Source organism: Pangasianodon hypophthalmus, chromosome 3 (genome assembly GCF_027358585.1).
Source record: "Pangasianodon hypophthalmus isolate fPanHyp1 chromosome 3, fPanHyp1.pri, whole genome shotgun sequence".
Taxonomy (NCBI): Eukaryota; Metazoa; Chordata; class Actinopteri; order Siluriformes; family Pangasiidae; genus Pangasianodon; species Pangasianodon hypophthalmus.
In genome coordinates, this window is record NC_069712.1 from 24,951,989 (window position 1) to 24,971,950 (window position 19,962).

Consider the following 19,962-nt stretch of genomic DNA (forward strand, 5'->3'; position numbering starts at 1 on the left):
CAACAAGCCATGGGTAAACTAAAGTCAGGCAAAGCACCCGGGAGTGATGGATTCCCTTCAGAGTGGTACAGAACCTTTAATAAAGAACTCGTGCCATTGCTAAGGGACACTTTCAACTCGGTCATAAAAGAAGGAAAAATTCCTCCGTCATGGAAAGAGACTATAATTTCCGTAATCCTGAAGGGAAAAAAAGATAGGGAACACTGTCAAAATTATAGACCTATATCACTCCTAAATTATAAAATTTTAAGTTCTATTTTAGCATCCAAAATACAATTGCTCTTACCAGATTTGATAGATGAGAACCAAACAGGTTTTGTTAAAGGTCGACAAACATATGAAAATATTAGAAGAACTCTTCATATAATAGATAGGGCTCATCGAAATAAACTACTTGTTGCTCTAATCAGTCTCGATGCTGAGAAGGCCTTCGACAGGGTCAGCTGGGAGTTTCTTTACTTATCGCTAGAAAAGTCGGGTTTTAACGGTAAATCTATCCAGTGTATAAAGTCAATATATCAAAACCCAACAGCTAGTGTGAGAGTAAATGGGTCTCTATCAGAAAGATTTCGCCTGGAAAGAGGAACTAGGCAGGGTTGCTGTCTTAGTCCTTCTCTCTTCGCCATCTATATAGAACCACTGGCTCAATTAATCAGACAGCATTTGTTGTTACCAGGGGTGGAAATGAATGGTATAGAACATAAGATTAGTCTGTTTGCAGGTGATGTTATGATTTATTTAGCTGAACCCAAGAAACATTTCACAAACCTTATGCAAGTATTAGAGCAATTTAATGAATATGCCGGATATAAATTAAATGTAACTAAAACCCAAATTTTTATGTTTAATTGCAAACCAAACAGGGAACTCAAACAAAACTATGACATTAATTGGGACGCAAAATGTCTAAAATACCTAGGTGTAAATTTAACTAAAGACTCAACAAAACTGTATAGGGCCAGTTACAAAATTCATTGACAGAGAAAAGACAAACTGGGCCCAATAGTGACATTTTCATTGAAGATCTGGCATTCTATTGTCAAACATTTCAAATTGGAGAAAGAAATTGGAATATTTAGGTGGATTACGCATGATGAGGAATTTAAGTCAGGAAGGGAAGATCCAATATTTCAACAATGGAAGGAGAGGGGAATAACAACATTGTGCTGTGTAATTACAGAGGGTGAAATTAAAAGTTTCCAGGACTTAAAGGATGATTTTGGAATCAGAAATCAGGACTTATTAGATATTTCCAATTAAGGGATAAAAAAGGAAAATTAGAGTAAATTATATCCATTCCCTTACTAAAATGATGATGGATGCCTATAATCATACACTACCCAGAATAATTTCTTCCTTATACGAGGTATTAATGTGTTGCAGCCCCTCCTCCACACTATATATAAAATTGAAATGGGATAAAGAATTAAAGACTGAAATACCAAAAACGGATTGGTACGATATGTGGATAATACACCAAACTACCACTAGCTCACAAATATGGAAGGAGTTTTCCTGGAAGTGCCATATTCGCTTCTTTATAACACCTAAGATCAAAAGCAAACAAGTCTCCAGGCAGCAGGTTTGCTGGAGACAGTGTGGACAGTTAGAAGCAGACCACGCACATATATTTTGGAGTTGTGAGAAAATCCAATCTTTTTGGGATGATGTGCAGGTAGTTATGTCTGAAGTACTTGGATATAGAATACCCAGAACCTCTTTATTTTTGCTTATGGGAAATACTAAAGGCATAGTACCTAAAAGTGACCAATATTTATGTAAGATTCTTCTTGTGGCATGTAAAAAGACTATAACTAGGAATTAGCTTAAAGACATCACTTTGAATTGTAAACAGTGGTTTGAGATTATTGAAGAAATCCTGGTGATGGAAAAAAGATGAAAAAAAGTTAAAGATGAAAAAAAGTGCTTTCAGAATGGACTGGGAAAAGTGGTTGATATATAAAGAATATAAAGTAAACTGTAAATGTTATAGAAATGATAACCTCATCTGTTTGGCTTTGTTGTTATGTTTTGTGTGTGGAATAATCCCCCCTTTTCTTTTGCATTGTTAATCTTGTATATTAAACTAAATAAAAATAAAAGTAAAAAAATAAAAAATAAATAAAAATTCAAACTACTGATTAGCATAATGATGCACCATACCTAATTTCAGCTTGATCAGACTTAATATGTATGAAAAAGTAGGTTTTGCATGTTATGCAAATGATCTTAAATTGGAGTGGGCAGGGCTAAGTGGTCCAAAAGGCAAATTTGTGTACTTTCAGCCACAGAATCAGCATAACGTAGCATTTATGGTACACCTTATTTTACAAGAGATATGACTCAACAGGAACCTACCTTTCAAGTTTCGTGACAATAGCTCAGTGTTAACCCTGTCAAAATTCCTGCTGAGAACTGATTGGCCAATGGTGGCCATCATTTCTAAGTAATTGGGTCAAATATTATTGACCATTCATTTACAGATTAGCACATAGATGACGTATATTAAATTTGAGCTTATTCTGACTTACGGTTCTTGAGAAACAGGTATCTGACCTTAAATCCACCCCCTATTAATGAACACGTCACCAACTTTGTTTATGACCTCAGAATCCAATCCTGTATATGACTTTCACATTTCATGCAAATCCATTCCAAGCAATCATGAATTATTGTTTGCAAATTTAAAATGTTTTGGTTAACTTTTAAGGTTCCCACTCTTACGAATAATATGACAACAATTTGTGGCAGATTTGGCATATAATGCAAATTATCTTTAATTGCAGTGGGTGGGGCTAAATGGTTCTATTGGCTTTTTTGTTTGCAAGAACCCAAGGAATCAAATGAAAAAAAATTGTCTGTAGGTCTTTGCCGTTCATGAGATATGGACCAAAATGTAAAACCTTGCGCTACTGCGCCACCGTAACGCCGAACGGGCCCATCTCGCTTGCCTGAGTAGTTGGAGGGAGTACTACCTATTGACCAAGTTTTACATCTCTATGACTTACTCAAGCCTATAAACACCTAAATCAGAGAAAAAACAAGATAATTTTAAGAAATATATGGTAATTTACCACAAACAAATAGTGTTTTTAAACATTTAAACTGTTGTAGAGCTATCTATTGTCCAAACTCCATTAAATTTTCCATGTGTCTTAAGTTCATGTGTCATATATATTGCATGTGCTTACTTAATTTCATGCAGTGTTGAGCTTCCCTTTAGGAGTTATTGACTTTGTGTACACTAAGCCACATTCATTTTTGGAAATAACCCTGTTATGACTATCTAAATAAAAAATTTCAACATATGTTTTGATTAATTATTGACTTAGAGAGTCCAGAGAATTGTACTACACTGGATTTGTTGTGATTAAGTAAATAACCTAGGACTAGTTCACAAAAGTGTTTTCTTTTTTTAAATAATCTCAAATATTTAATGAACAATTTGATTGACACCAGTGGTTCATGAAAAGTTGCAAAGTTGTTCACAGTGAGGAGCTCTATTAAACATGTACAACATGATAGCATCTCCTTGTGGCCATTTTTTTTTTTTCCAAATTTTGCACAGACCTCTGGGGCAGGGGTCAAACAGGACCCAGTTTTGTTCTTATTGGCCTTCATTAACTTTGTCTAATAGCTGCTGAACATTGATGGGCCAATGGCGGCCATGTTTTTCAAGATTCACAACTGCCCTTGCAGACACTGATGGGACTTTGAACAAAAACATTTCATGCAAGATTTCAATTCGATTGCCCAGTGGTTCCATATTTAGCGCCAATTTCATATTTTGTCCTGTTATAGCACCACAACCTGGCCAAGCTCCACCATTTTGTGCAGGTGACCTCAGATTGAGCCCATACATAAGTGTGTCCTTCTGTTCAAGAGTTATAGCCATTTCAGTAGAAGCGGCCATGCCCTCTTCAAACATTTTTGATTGCCGTCACAGCGATGAATTGAAAGTTCAACTTTTTTTTTGATAATTTGATCCAAGCAGTCCAAGCAATTGTCCTGCACTGGTTTTATTTTGGTTCAGCAAAAACCCTAGGACTAGTTCACAAGAGTATGTTTTTTAATTAATTGCAAATATTTAACGGATGAGTTGACTGAGTCCAATGCTTCTTGAGGCAAAGTTGCTCAGAATGATGCGCTCCATCAAACAGCATGAATTACTTGTATTTGTGTGAAACACTGCAGTATATAAAACCATTTATGTGCATGAAAAACTTGATAGTGTCCGCCCAATGGCTGATTAGTTTGAACTTTAACAGATTTCTTACTCTGGGGCCAAGAGTAAAGCAAGTCCACCAAGTTTCATTCCGATCGGCCTTTGTTAACCTTGTCTAATAGCTGCTGAAATTTAATTGGCCAATGCCAGACATGTTTTTTGAGATACGTGAATGTCCACAAAAATATAGACTGGACACTGCATGCAAATTTTCAAGTCAACTGGTTCCATCGTTAGAGCCAATTTCATGGTTTTTCCTGTTACAGCGCCACCAACTGGTCACTCTTGTTTTTTTTTACTTTTTTTTTTTACGTGTCCTCATATTGGGCCCATACATAAGTGTGTCAATTTTGGTGAAAACATCTCATTCCGTTCAAGAGCTATAGCCATTGAAGTAAAAGTGGCTACGCCCACTTCAAACATTTGTCACAAAGTTAAATCAAAAGTTTAGAAGACCTTTCTGCACTGGTTTGGTTCCAAGTGGATGAAGTGGCAGAAATGAAATCATATGTTTTGTTTGTCTTGACCCACAGACTCCAATAGTATAAAACACATGAATCTGTGACAAACGGTTCAAAAGTTATGGCCATTTTTGTAAAATTTTTTGTATCGCCACCATGTGGCCAACCGGGCAAGACTTTGTGCCACTGTAGACTGGTGCGGTACTACTATCCATTAAATTTTCATGTCTCTAGGCCCAGCGGTTAATAAAATATTAATAAAAATCCTTACAAAAACAACAGGATTTCACCACTTTGTGCTTGAGCCCCTAATAATAATAATAATAATAATATTAATAATAATAATAAAAATCCAGCATTTTCGGGAGCCAAGCACCCAGACTCGGTGAGCCGCACATTCACAGACTCGCTACAATTGTTGCCTGAGCAATCACAGGAAAGCAGAGCCATAATTTTAGGCTTTCAAGCGTTGATTCAAGCGTGATTTGTAGTTTCACTCATGACGGTTATGTTTTGATCATGGACAGTGGTGGAATTCTCTGACTGTAGGAAGAAAGGTCTAGATGAACAAATGGGCAGCAGGGTGGCATTGCTGCTGCAGCTGCCACTACTGCTGTGACCTGTGGAGTTGGCTGTTGCTACTTTGACCTTTGGTCATGATTGCTACTGCTCTGACCTAAAATCTTTTTCTTCTTGAAATTTAAAAATATCTAAGGTATTTATATTTTTTCCTCATCAGTCTGGGCCTTTTCTCCCCCCACTTTGTGCAAGTTTCTGACAATGATGTGAGCCAAATTTGGTGAAGCCTGGGCAAAATTTGGAGGAGTAGTAGCAAAAATGGAAGCATTTTCGGCATGTTATTGTAACTGATGCTGTCACAAAATTTGTTGTATAGCCTCAGGGCACAGTCCTGAAGATGCCTACCAAGAATTGTATCAGTGTGCAATGTTGTTGTTGAGATACTGCCTCACTTCCTGTTTGGCGGCTTTGCTGTCAGATTTGTTGGCACATTATGGGCAAACCATTTGGTTTTGAAAACTTTTGTCCAGGTTGGTCTGAATATGATGTATGCCAAATTTGGTGTTGCTTGGACTTCTACTTGGTGTAGAAGTGGTGGAAAAAAACATTTTTTCACCAAATCCAATGAAGTGCACTTGAATGTCAGATCTTGGTGTGCATTCACTTCAGCATACCCCAGAGAATTATAGTAAAAAAGAACTGTGAATCTAGCACAAACTCTTCAAATGACATAAGGAAAAAAAATAAAAGTTGTTACAGTTCTTGACCAAATTTGTAGGAGGAGTCACGAAAAAAAGTTTTTGACAAAAATACATGGCGGAAAATCTAATTAGGCAGACATTGACATCATAGGGTGCATTTAACTCGTCTTGACCCAGGGAATCCAGGGATTCCCGCCATAGTCACCCTAGCCAGAAGAAGAAGAAGAAAAATAAGAAAAGGTACAATAACAATAGGGTGCCTACACACCTTTGGTGCTTGGCCCCCAAATTACAAGAAGAAGAAAAACAATAGGGTTCAGTGCTTGGACCTCTAAGTACAACTGTAAGTGGTCAACAATAAAGAGATCATACTGGAACATATTTATCAAGGTTTAGCATATTATGCAAATTTAAGTGGTTGGAGCTAAATACACCAAAAGGCAGTTTTTACAGTTTGAGCAAAAGAATCAAAGTAAAAAAAAAAAAAAGTTTTTTCCCAAGAGATATGTTTTTTGTGTGCACAAACATGAATAGTGCTCCCCAGTGGCCAATTTGAATAAGACTGCATTAATTGCAGGTCCCAGCACAGATCTACCCTTCAAGTTTCATGACGATACCTCAATGTTAACTCTGTCAAACGCCTGTTGAAACCAGTTCGCCCAATAGCAGCCATGTTTTTTTTAAGGAATTAGGTCATCATCGAAAATCTATTTACAGATTAGCATATAAATGCATCATACCAAATTTCAGCTCAATTGGACTTAAGGTTCTTGAGAAAGTTATCTGACCTTAGCTCTGCCCCACAACCCAAACTTTGATCTCAAAATCTTGTCCTGGCCATGCCTTTAAAGTTTTGTGTGAATCTATGCAAGCAATCATGAGTTACAGCTGTGCCAGTAAATTTGGCTCTGCCTCATAAGCATTGATTGAAGTGGTGGCCATACTGTTTACAAATCTCAACATTTTTTTTTTGATATTTAGTGAGGTTTACACTGATTAGTATGAAACCACATTTGTGAAGATGTAAAATAGGACTAGCTAGCAAAAGTAGGTTTGAAAATTATGCTGATTAGCAAAAATTCTACAAGGGTGGTGCTAAAAGGTTCAAAGAATTTTGTGTGTAGGGCTTACGATTCACGAGATATAGCAAAAATATAACAAAATGTAGCTCCCCCAATGGCCAGTTCTTGCCAAGATACATAGAGCAATAAAGAGATCATACATGAACTTATAAGTTTTGTGATGATAGCTCATTGCTAGTTGTGTTAAATGCCTGCTGGAAGCTGACTGGCTGAAGGAAGCCATGTCTTTGATGTAATTTTTGTTGATGATTGAAAATTAAACCCACCCTCCCCCCACACCACTACCCAATAAACAAATTTGAATGAGATTGCAACAGATAGTAGTGGGTCCCTCCCTGAAAATACCATTAAAGTTTCGTTACAATAGCCTAATGGGAACTTTCTTAAATGGCTGCTGAAATCTGTTCGCTTGTCTATTCAGTAATTGGGTCGTCATTAAAAATCCACTTGCCGATTAGCACATACGGTGCAGATGCAGCATACCAAATTTCAGCTTGACTGGCCTAATGGTTCTTGAGAAACAGTTTTCTGACCTTAGCCTCACCCCTACGTATCACCTCACCCCACACACCTGTCTAATTAAATAAGGCTTTACCTTCTTAGAACTTACTGAAGTATGGTGGCCATATTGTTTATAAACGTCAACATGTGTTTGATAATTACTGAGAGTCACACACTCCTATTTTGACATGACAATTATGAAGATTGACCAAAAACTTAGCATTAGCCCTTAAAAGTAGGTTTTGCATATTATGCAAACGATCACAAACTTAAGTGGGTGGAGCTAAAAGGAATTTTTTAGATTTTGAGGATTAGAAAGAATTTTCACTGTATACCTTACTTTCCAATAGAAAGTTTTTGTGTGCACAATAATGAACAGTGTGTGTGTGAATGTGTGTGTACAGTACTACCTTCCTCCAGCTGTGCAGAATCCTCTGGGTTGCTTTCACTATCAGCCTCATAGCCTTTCTCCTCTTCCAGCGCTTGAACATCACATACCTGAACTTCATCCACTTCATCAGACAGATCACCAGCTGGAGCCTGGACCTCACAGCTGGCTTGACACTTCATAAAAATCGAGCAACATAAAAGCTGTTAAACAAGCAAACTGATTTCATAACAAATAAAAATATTTAAAAGATAAGCCCAAATATAATACTTTTAGTATTCCAACTACATAGTCTTCCTTAACACCTAATATAGCACAGCTGCATACACAACTACTTCCAAAAGCAAATTCCTTTTAACACTGCAAAAAGTGACACCTTAGCAAGGGACAATATCTTGAATATAGTCAAAATAATCTACAAATTCTTATTACAAGATTACAATAAGTCAGATATATGATTATTAAGCATATTTTTTAGACATTCTTTACTTATTTCAAGCTTGAAATCTTGTTCTATTGGCAGATAATTTAGCTAATTTTAAACATTTATTTCTGGAAAGAAACAAAATTATCTGCCAACAGAATAAGAAACATTAAAGATTGAAATGAGTAAAAACATCTAAAAACAGGGGGAATACTCATGTTTGATTTATAACAATCGTATGACAAGAAATATTAGATAAATGTGCCCATATTCAAGATTTTTTTTGAAGAAATAATTTTTGCAGTGTTCTTTTTACTTAATATGAGAAAAATTAAGATAAGTAAATAAATAAATAAACACTCTGGTCAGAAGACCAAATCAGCTGACTGTAGCATGTAAAGATAGGTCAAAGCCCCAGGAGGAATTTAGTCACTCACAAATAAATGAACAGAAGTTTTATTCATTTATCCATGGCCAGTAAGCAAAGTCAGGTTTTAATAAAGTATTTTGACACGTTTAATCAATGTTGTAAACATTGAACCTAAAAATATAAACATATGGAAAGCACCATTAATATACGAATATAAACATACGGAAAGCACTATTAATATATGATTTTAATAACTGAATTAGTTGATTAATTGTTCAAAATCATTTATCAGATAACGTGCTGTTTCTTGCTGTTCAAAAGAAAAGAAAAATGCTAAGCAATACTGAAATTTGCTTCTTGTCTCCAAGAAAACTCCACAACATAAATTAAACAGGCACCAGTTAGAATAGACTTTAAACAGTTACATGACAGTATTGAGTTTATCACCTCTGAGGTAAATGTAAAATGTTAAAACAAAAACCCTTACCCTTTCGGGTTTCTCCTCAATAGCAGTGGCTGGGGCAGACACTTGAGCCAGAGCAACACGCAACAAGCAGTCAAACAAGGGAACAGCCAGGTCAGAGTTCACCACACCAGAGAGAGACAGCTGATCCTTCACCTCACACAGGGTGTCCTCTACAGACTGAAGCAATGTAGAGAAAGAGGAGTAGAGAGACACAGAGAGAGTGAGGGAGCGAGAGAGAGCAAGAGGAAGCAAAAGGGAGAGAAAAAGAATATGAAGTTTGGTCAAAGGCTCCTATTAGAAATCCAGTAATAAGATTTGAAGTCTAATGCAGCTTAACAGACTAAAACATTGGATGAATGCAAGTATGAATTCTTGTGTTGTTTGTAAAAGAATTATTTTGCAATAAATTGTACATTAACTACCTGGAATGAGATGTTATATTCAGGTTTCTGGAGCACAGACTTGGAGCTGTGTAGACAGATGGATAGAAGTGCTTCCAGAAGGCGTATACTCTGTAAAGGCCACTCTTCTTCTAGCTCATGTGCTGGAACCTTGGTCTTTACCTCCATATGACCAGGACTCGCTGAATTATTATAATCTAGATGTTGTGTTTCATGTGTCCCAACGACTATGGCCTCCAGAGCAGTCTGTACTGGTTTTAGGGCTGAACAGTCTGAGTGTGGTGGGCTTGCTTTGCCCTTGCCATCTCTCTTTTTCTTAGATTTGACTTCTTTGGTTTTTGAGGTAAGATTCTGAAGGACCATAGTCATGAGGCGACAGCAAACATTCAGGCCGCCTAACCTGAAGAGCTGTCTCTGGAACACTGGGCTCTCCAGATACATCCAGTGGCATACGGACCACACATCTGCTGCTCGCCTTACTTGCTCCTTTGATGGCAGTGCCATGCTATCTGGTAAGAGGAAGGGTAACTGCCCACCGAGGGGTTCACTGGCTGTACTGTCATAGCCTGAGGTGTCCTCAAACTCATTAGCAGACTTCCTATCACAGTCAGCCTCCTTGCTTACACATATGAAGGCCACACACAAAAAAAGATTAATAATGTTCAAATATGCTCCTCCATGGTTCCATCTGATTCCTGCACTCATACTGCTTTTGCCCCTCCAATTTAGACATGACTCTTTTAGATCCTCATAGAATTTATTGAAACTCTGTGGACCATCGCCTGTCCCTTGAGACTCTTGGTATCCTGTTTTACCCAGCCCATGAAGGGCAGCATCGGTCTGATGGTCAGAGCCACTTAAAATCAAAGTCTCAAACACCTTAAGTGCCCAAGGCCTAGTGGAGTCCAGATAGATCAACTCTGTCACCTGGTTCAGCCCAGTACTGCTTAGGAACATGTCCCGCACCACTGCGCTGTGGGCAGAAGAGATCAGAACCAGTAAGGATAAAAGAGAATCAATTATGTAAAATAAGGACCTCATGGTACAGAACATTGTAGTTTTATTTAGGTAACAACCATGGCAACATTGTGTAGTGACATATCTAGCCATATATTTTACCCTATAGAAAATATAGAAAGTCTGTAGAAAGCATTAGCCCAATAAAACACATTTATGCTACACTTTATTTCAAGGTCAGAGTGGAAAGAAACTGTCAGAGAAACACATTTTTACGAAGTCAACCAATACCAAAGAGAGTTAGGTGCTAGAATATGAATAGAACAACAGCCTGAGGTCAAGCATGAATGAAAGAACAAATAGGGCTTGGCAACATACAGTAAACATTATTATCATTGTGGTATTTCTTAAATATAATTTTAACCTAGGGTTTTGCCAAAATGTCTGCTCATTTTATATTTAGTATCATTATTCTCACAAACAAAAGTCTCAGTGCGGTTTCAATTTCTAATTAATATTCATCCAGCTCAAAATAAATGCAACAGAAGTATAAAGGAAAGTAAATCCTACCTTGACTTGAGTAAGCAGGGCAGCACCTGAAGATAAACAAGCAGAACTTCCACAGGGAGGCAGTGGGTGTGATAGCTACAGACCTGACTGCATGTCTTGGACACACCTAATTTTTGAGCATGGTGGGCTAGCTCCACACCTTTCTGAAGCATAGGATAAAAAATGTAAGTGTACAGTTTTGACTGTATCACTGCATTTCCCCTTAAAGTCAGTTGGCATACATGACTGGCAATCTGCTTACTCAACTGCCAATCTTTACCAAAGACTATTCCCTGGTATGCTTTTAAAGCATCCCATTTCCAAAGCATGTCTTCAGACCCTCTACTTGGTAGAACAACTTCTGATTGGAAGGAAAAACAGGGAGAAGTAGAGGAGGCTATCTCTCTTCCAAGCCCACAGTCTTGCAAAGCCTTTTCAATATCAAGTTTCTGGCTGCTGTGCAAGAGACAGATATCGCAAGAGTTAAGTCTGGCCTTCGCTGAGGGTTGTTCCCCTCCCAGCTGTTCCAACACAAGTCCACTAAGTACATTGAGAATATAGGGCTGATAGCTGCACAGACTTGGGGCTTGAAATACTTGAAGCAGAGGAGCCACCACTGAATGTGGTTCCATACAGCAACAAATACCAACAGCTTGTATGCCAGACAGCACCTGCAGCACAGCAGGCCCAGAGGGTGAGAGACATTGGAGCAGTCGCAGACACTGGTGAGCACAGACGGCCAGAATGCAACAACTTTCAGGGTAACACACTTGCCAATCATTACCCTCAGGTTTCTCCTCAAGGTTGTGCTGAGTTGCCTGCTTGAAGGCAGTGATAGGCAGTCCTGATATGTCATGGTGATGGTGCAGCAATTGGGAATATTCACAACGTCTGTGACGGCGTCGTGCACATGATGACTGGTGTATTTGTTCTGATTTGGCCCTCTTCACTACACTGATTATCTTAAGGACACCAGAAATAATGCCGTGCAGTCGTTCTAAGACTTCACCACTCATCTCAGAATCACAAGTATTACCAAGGGCTTCAAGATGAAGGCAAGTTTCCTCAAACAGCTCAAGGCCATGGTGCTGCACAAACTCATGAATTAGTTCAAGAGCCTGGCTGAAAAAGAAAGGATTTGGGGCAGAGGCTTCTAAGCAGCCAAGCAAAAACTGAAGGACACCCTCAAGGAGTTCTGGCAGCAGCAGAGCTTGGTGACGGTATCTAGAAAACGCAAAGTCTTCTTGCACCTCCTGTAGAGTCTTTTTGGTTTGAGAAGCAAATGGATTCACACCTGCCTTGAAGGCTTGCCTATCAAGGCAGGTGCGTATCTTTAGGATGGCTCTCAGCAGATCATTTAGGCTTTGCCGCAGATTATTGGGTACTACCTCACTCTGACCCATATCTACGGACATTAAATGCAGGATAGTGCGCAATAACATTCTTTGAACAAGGGCAACTGGCTCCCCAGCCCAGCCTGCAGCTAGTTCATCAACCCCTTCCCGACCACTTCCCCCTCCCGGTCCACAACAGTCACAGAACTCTGTGAGAATTTCAGTGAGTTTGGGAACAACACTAACAGTTAAGCCTGGGTTGTGATTGACAGTCATGTCAAATTTGCATATTTTCTCCAGTAAGGACAATAAAACTTGACAGAGGTCAAATGGAGAATTTGCAATACCATTCAAAATAGAAAAGGCTGTAGAGTCAGTTAGCATTTCCGTGTTGGGTGGCAGTGATTCAAAGTGCCTTATGTAAGGCTTGGATCTTTCAAAACTGCTCATGCCATCCACACAAGGATACTGCAATGGCTGCTGCAGAAGAATAACTAACTGGTGATGCTGGTGACTAGCACGACTGGATGAACCAGGAGACCTTCTATGTTTAGACCATGTATTTGCTGCTTTTTCATCAGAATTAGATTCAGAATCAGACGTGGAGACCTGGGATTTGTACACATTGCTCACTGAATATCTCTGAGCAGTCTTTCGTATATGCCGTGACTTCCAATTGTGAGAGAAGTGCTTTCCAGAGTTCTGTGCATCACAACAAGTTTTCTGCTTTCCCACATTCAGAGTGGCAGCCTTTTCCTCTCGACAAGGATGCACTTCCAGGAGTGAAGGCAGGTTGAAATCTATGAAGATTAAAAAAAAAATGCACAAATTGTTCAAGAAATTTAGATCCTAATTCTTTGGGAACAACACGGGGCAATAAATGTGTTCTGTGATATACAACCTGAAACAGATTCTCTAAATTTGATTAATGAGCAACCTGAATAATCTTGTTTAATCTGGTTATTAGACTGTAGGATGTATGTATGTTTCTGGGAAAAAAGACTACACAAATATGGGAACTAATAAGGAAACAATGTAAGAGACACATGTTAGAACATATTAGCATGCCAGCACTAAATACCTTAGATAACCATAAACAGTCCAAGTGAAACAGTCCAAAAGTCGCTAAATGGAGTTATCTCAATAATACCTCCTTCAAATGCATTTCACATGTTTCCATAACGCATAAAATGCCAAAATGAATATTAAAACAATTATTTAATGAGGGCCAAATGACAAGGCATAAATGAAACCAGAGTCATGGAAAACTACAAAATGGAAATGATCTTTATCTAAATGAACTCTGTCAGTCCAATTTTCTATGTGAAGTATTTAGTTTATCTGCCCAATTGAAATACATATTCCACTATGTTATCCAAACTGTTTCTTTATAACAAAACAAGAGCTCATGCTCAACTAGTCAATCATAGACCTCCCCATGTGCTAGAATTCTTTTAACATATAAGCAAAAGATAATTTTACAATTAATTGACACTAACCAGGGAGCTTTTCTTCCCGAATTGGAATCTTCCACACAAGTGGTAGCAGTGATAACAAGAGTGTGAGCAGCTCTTCCCGACACGTCAGTTCCTACAGAGAAAACATAAAAAACCTCCATCAAAAATTATCTCTGCATATCCTGTTTGTATGTCAGGTCCAGGAAACACTAGCTGATGGTCAATATAAATAGAAGAATGGTATATTTTTAAAGAAAAACAAAACAAAACAAAACAAACAAACAAACAAAAAAGACTTACAAATGCAATTTCACTTTCTAGTTCATTGTGCCTACAGCAATTGGCACTCATCACCCAAAAAAGAAAAAGGGGACAGAAAAATAAGTGATAAACAAACAAATAACACAAATGCACAGTGACCACTTGACTACATTGAGATATTTAGACATTAATACAGTGAAAGAGTGTCCCTAAATACTAGCTCCACCCTGGACATTCTGGGAAAGCATTCTTCACATGGAGAAGAGAAAGTGTACCAGCATGTGTGAATTAAAAGTAAATATGGGGGCTTGCTGTTTCAGTTGCCTGTGACTCCAGGTAAACCACCACCAAGCTATGTTCACCACAATAATTAAAGGAAAAAAAATATCATATTAACCAAACATAGTGGTGCCTTAGTGTGTGGTCTAAACTTACTCACCAATAATACTAACAAAAGCGTAATGTGGTATAACAGTTTTTCCTCAATTGCTTAAGCACAATCCTCAAATGAAAATCATTCTTTTCTAAACATTGTGTGAAATACTTCACATCAATAGCTCATTTGATCAAAGGTATACACATTTCTCATCGTGCTCACAGAACTTTAAGTACATTTCTGCAAATTCTAAATACATTTGTCTCCAATTAACAAAGAGATGAATTGAGTATAAGCCTTAGTGAACAATGGATGACACTGCTTTTTTTTCCACATGTATTTAACCATATACTTATTTTATAAATCCTTACATGCAAAATAGGAGAGCTAACAGGTGTAAACTCAAAAACACACTAAATTACATAAACTACAGTGTTCTGGTATTGCTCTGATCTGATAATGTCAAACAAGCTGATAACACAAGCGTGTTGTCTCACATTTTAGAGCAACCATTCAGACATGCTGTCAAATTTAGCTTTCAGGTGCAACTCAGGTACTACCAATTTTCAAAACACATATAGCCCAGAAAGGGGAAACTGAACTGCTGTGCATGCTATAATTCCTGAATGTGGAACAGTTAGAAAACAGCCTGCTTTTGCAAAAGGAAAAAGAAGAGGCGTTAGAATAAATGGTAGCTGGGTAAGGGTGAGAGGGGTAATTGCAGGCAAGGAAGAAACAGAGGGAAGCAAAGAGTTATTTCAAATGACATATGGGTCACAGTTATAGTCCTTGTAATAAAACACACCCTAACTACGGTCAGAGAATGCAGCCTAAGATGAGCCGGTCCACAGATCATCAAAATTCCAGACAATCAGTAGAGAAAGCTAATGTGAAAACAAATCTAAAAGTTCTTCTTCATGGTACTTCAGTCAACCCAATCAATGTTTGTTTCAGAACTCATAAAAACATGTACTTACTGTACTTGTTCATCAGTTCCACCTGTTTTACTGTTTCACTGCTAGTGGTAGAAAAGCAGCTTTCACTTCTCAACAAGAAAAAGAAACCTATAACATAGCTGCAAGCAGCAATTACAGGGCCAAGCACTAGAGAGGCAAAATAAGGAGCTAAACAAGCATCAGAGCATGGTCATGATATTACATATCAAGTTTCAGTGCAATAGTCAGTAGGCTTGGCAAGATATTGCACAAAACACTATGTGGCGCTTTGAAGATACGTTATATGGAAACAGTTTGAGATATCAAAAAGTTTTTGGCCAGCATGCTCTGATGATGATCTATGTGAAATTTGGTGAAGATTGGATAAATGGTCTAGGAGGACTCCGAAAAAGTAGGTTTTTGGCTCAAAATGGCAGACAGACAAAATTTTCCATCTACTGTGGGAAAATGTGTATTATTGGTTTCGGACCAACAGTTCGGTTTGGTCTATCAACACGAAATCCATAACTTATTGTTGACATTGACTGAAGATGATCTGAGTCAAATTTGGTGAAAATCGGATGAATGGTCCGAAAAGCAAAAATATGTTTTTTTACAGATCTGTTAAACATTAGGTGGCGTTGTTCCAAAACTGTGCAGATACCCTTGCACGACGGCTATGAAACACACTAAGTTTGGTCTGAGTATGCTAGAGTTCATTTCAGTGTGCTCATCATGAAATTCGTTTGCATGTTATTCGAGAATGGTTTGACTAATCAAATTGAATTCCATAACTGTTTGTCAGCATCTTCTGACGATGATCAGATTAGATTTTTGAAAATCAGACTAACAATCTAGAAGGAGTTCGAAAAAGTAGGTTTTCAAAGCATTTCAAAATGGCAGACAACAAGTTCGGCCGACCATGGCATAACTGGTAGCATTGTTCTCGGCATGAAGCAAGGAATCTAACAAGACCATTCTCATGACAATAGGCAAAAGCAGTAAAAAGCTATTAGCATTTTTGAAGTTGCATTATAATTTTTGACCACAAGGTGGCTCTGTCCTGAAACTTTTTGGGTACCTTCAGGGCATGGTGCTGATGACACATACTAATTTTCATAATGAGACGCCAAGGCATTTGCAAAATACAGCATTTTATGTCTAATTCAAAATGGCTGACACATTAAGTGGCCAACATAGGAAAATTATATCATTCGACTCCTTATGCTGTACAGAATCTAAGGAGACCAGTTTCATGATTTTATGACAAACCATTCAGAAGTTATAAGCAAAAATATGCTTTTTTCATATCTCATGAGCACTAGGTGGCACTGTTCTGAAACTGTGCAGGTACCCTCAAGTCATGATGGCTATGACATACACTAAGTTTGGTCTGAATATAGACTGCTCAAAAAAATTAACTGAACACTTTTTAATCAGAGTATAGCATCAAGTCAATTAAACTCCTGGGATATTGATCTGGTCAGCTAAGTAGCAGAGGGGGTTGTTAATCAGTTTCAGCTGCTTTGGTGTTAATGAAATTAACAACAGGTGCACTAGATGAGCAACAATGAGATGACCCCCAAAACAGGAATGGTTTTACAGGTGGAGGCCACTGAAATTTTTTCACTTCTCATCTTTTCTGACTGTTTTTCACTAGTTTTGCATTTGGCTAGGGTCAGTGTCACTACTGGTAGCATGAGGCGATACCTGGACCCTACAGAGGTTGCACAGGCAGTCCAACTCCTCCAGGATGGCACACCAATATGTGCCATTGCCAGAAGGTTTGCTGTGTCTCCCAGCACAGTCTCAAGAGCATGGAAGAGATTCTAGGAGACAGGCAGTTACTCTAGGAGAGCTGGACAGGGCCGTAGAAGGTCCTTAACCCATCAGCAGGACCGGTATCTGCTCCTTTGTGCAAGGAGGAACAGGATGAGCACTGCCAGAGCCCTACAAAATGACCTCCAGCAGGCCACCGTGGAGCTCGATTGGCACTTGCCATTGAACATGAGAATTGGCAGGTCCACCACTGGCGCCCTGTGTTTTTCACAGATGAGAGCAGGTTCACCCTGAGCACATGTGACAGATGTGAAAGGGTCTGGAGAAGCCGTGGAGAACGTTATGCTGCCTGTAACATCGTTCAGCATGACTGGTTTGGTGGTGGGTCAGTGGCATATCCAAGGAGGGATGCACAGACCTCTACAGGCTAGACAATGGCACCCTGACTGCCATTAGGTAGTGAGTCCTGGGTTCCTCCTGGTGCACGACAATGCCCGGCCTCATGTGGCGAGAGTATGCAGGCAGTTCCTATAAGATGAAGGAATTGATACTATTAAATGGCCTCGCCTGACCTAAATCCAATAGAACACCTCTGGGACATTATGTTTCAGTCCATCCGAAGCTGCCAGGTTGCACCTCAGACTGTCCAGGAGCTCAGTGATGCCCTGCTCCAGATCTGGGAGGAAATACCCCAGGACACCATTTGTCGTCTCATTAGGAGCATGCCCCGACGTTGTCAGGCATGTATACAAGCACGTGGGGGCCATACAAACTACTGAGTACCATTTTGAGTTGCTGCAATGAAATTTCAGCAAAATGGACTAGCCTGCTGCATAATTTTTTCACTTTGATTTTCGGGGTGTCTTTGAATTCAGCCCTCTGTAGGTTGATAATTTTCATCCTTTCATTCCTAACACATTACCCAGTCCATATCAGTATAGATATCCAGCATGATATTTTTCCCCATTGAGATTTGATGTGTTTTCAAAGTGTTCCATATATCAGGGGCGTTTCCTCCGAGGCGGCAAGGGAGGCAGTGTCTCCTCAAAAAATTGGATGAGAAAATAATCGATATTACAAAAATAAAATGATGCAAATATTACTAAAAATGACATTAAAAGTATAAAAGTCACTCGTTTTTATAAAGTAACACTGTCCAACAGCGACACCCGCAGGTAAAGTTACAGCGGAGGCTTGCCTCCCCTCAGCCCATTGATTTATAACAGAGACCCCATAACGTGCCATGAGTTTAGTGGGGGGTAATTGAGAATGAATGGGGAAAAGTCACGTGAGAGGAGGCAATGCCTCCATCGCGCTATAATTGGATATGATCGGTTATGATTGGATGTGATAGGTTCGTTCGATAAATCCCGCCTCTTGTTTTCGTGCGAGCTCTCGGCCTGAATGGACAAAATGATGGCGTTACTGACTAATTATAAAGTAAGTAAACAACTCACACTGCTATGTGTCACGTCAAAAATGAAAACTTGAAATGGCCTGAAAACGTGATGACTGTTAGTTTTTAGTGAGCATTCAGCTTGATGAAATGAAAGATATATCTTCTTCTGTGTTTGTGTTTGCAGAGCTTTTATGACGATGACCCGAAAATAAGTTGACTATTAAAAAGAACAGCCGAACATCAGTTCACAAATAAAAAAAATATTAGTAACACTTTACAATAAAGTGTCATTTGTTAACATTAGTTAATGTGTTAACTAACATGAACAACGAACATTTATTACAGTATTTATTAATCTTTGTTAACGTTAGTTAATAAAAATACAGTTGTTTATTGTTAGTTCACAGTGCTGATTTGAAGAATGCATTAGTAAATGTTGAAAATAATATTAAATAAGATTAATAAATGCTGTAGAAGTATTGTTCATTCTTAGTTCATGTTAACTAAAGTAGTTAACTAATGTTAACTAATGAAACCTTTTTGTAAAGTGTTTCCAAAATATTGTTCAAATTGTTACTGCAATAATTGTTACTTTAGTTATTATTTTGGAATAAATGTAAAAATGCATAAAAATACTATGAAATGTATAATTAGTATTAAAAATATTAAATAAAATAAAAAAATAATAATAAAAGACAAAATAGAATTATATTTGTTCTCTCTTCTTTATGTAATGTATATATATATATATATATATACATACATATATATACACACACACACACACACACAGTCAGGTCCATAAATATTGGGACATCGACACAATTCTAACATTTTTGGCTCTATACACCACCACAATGGATTTCAAATTAAACGAACAAGATGTGCTTTAACTGTAGACTGTCAGCTTTAATTTGAGGGTATTTACATCCAAATCAGGTCAACGGTGTAGGAATTACAACAGTTTGCATATGTACCTCCCACTTGTTAAGGGACCAAAAGTGATGGGACAATTGGCTTCTCAGCTGTTCCATGGCCAGGTGTGTGTTATTCCCTCATTATCCCAATTACAATGAGCAGATAAAAGGTCCAGAGTTCATTTCAAGTGTGCTATTTGCATTTGGAATCTGTTGCTGTCAACTCTCAAGATGAGATCCAAAGAGCTGACACTATCAGTGAAGCAAGCCATCATTAGGCTGAAAAAACAAAACAAACCTTCAGAGAGATAGCAAAAACATTAGGTGTGGCCAAAACAACAGTTTGGAACATTCTTAAAAAGAAGGAACGCACCGGTGAGCTCAGCAACACCAAAAGACCCGGAAGACCACGGAAAACAACTGTGGTGGATGACCGAAGAATTCTTTCCCTGGTGAAGAA

The 19,962-nt window shown here is 38.3% G+C and overlaps 1 protein-coding gene across 16 annotated transcripts in view; it reads right to left on the bottom strand.

Moving 5' to 3' along the window:
- Positions 1 to 19,962, bottom strand: part of lyst (lysosomal trafficking regulator) — a 198,702-nt gene that overhangs the window by 118,575 nt on the left and 60,165 nt on the right. For 15 of the 16 annotated variants that reach the window (XR_003404244.3, XR_008301402.1, XR_008301404.1 and 12 more), the window contains exons 5-9: positions 13,878 to 13,968; positions 11,066 to 13,178; positions 9,560 to 10,511; positions 9,159 to 9,314; positions 7,900 to 8,053 (exon numbers count right to left, since the gene is read on the bottom strand). Coding sequence is in view for 11 of the 16 variants with exons in the window: in XM_053232372.1 (XP_053088347.1) it covers positions 7,900 to 8,053; positions 9,159 to 9,314; positions 9,560 to 10,511; positions 11,066 to 13,178; positions 13,878 to 13,968 (3,466 nt within the window). In the remaining 5 variants the exon portion in view is untranslated. Of the gene's footprint in view, positions 1 to 7,899; positions 8,054 to 9,158; positions 9,315 to 9,559; positions 10,512 to 11,065; positions 13,179 to 13,877; positions 13,969 to 14,135; positions 18,956 to 19,962 lie in introns of those variants that run through there. The other variant, XM_053232374.1, reaches the window with a different exon arrangement.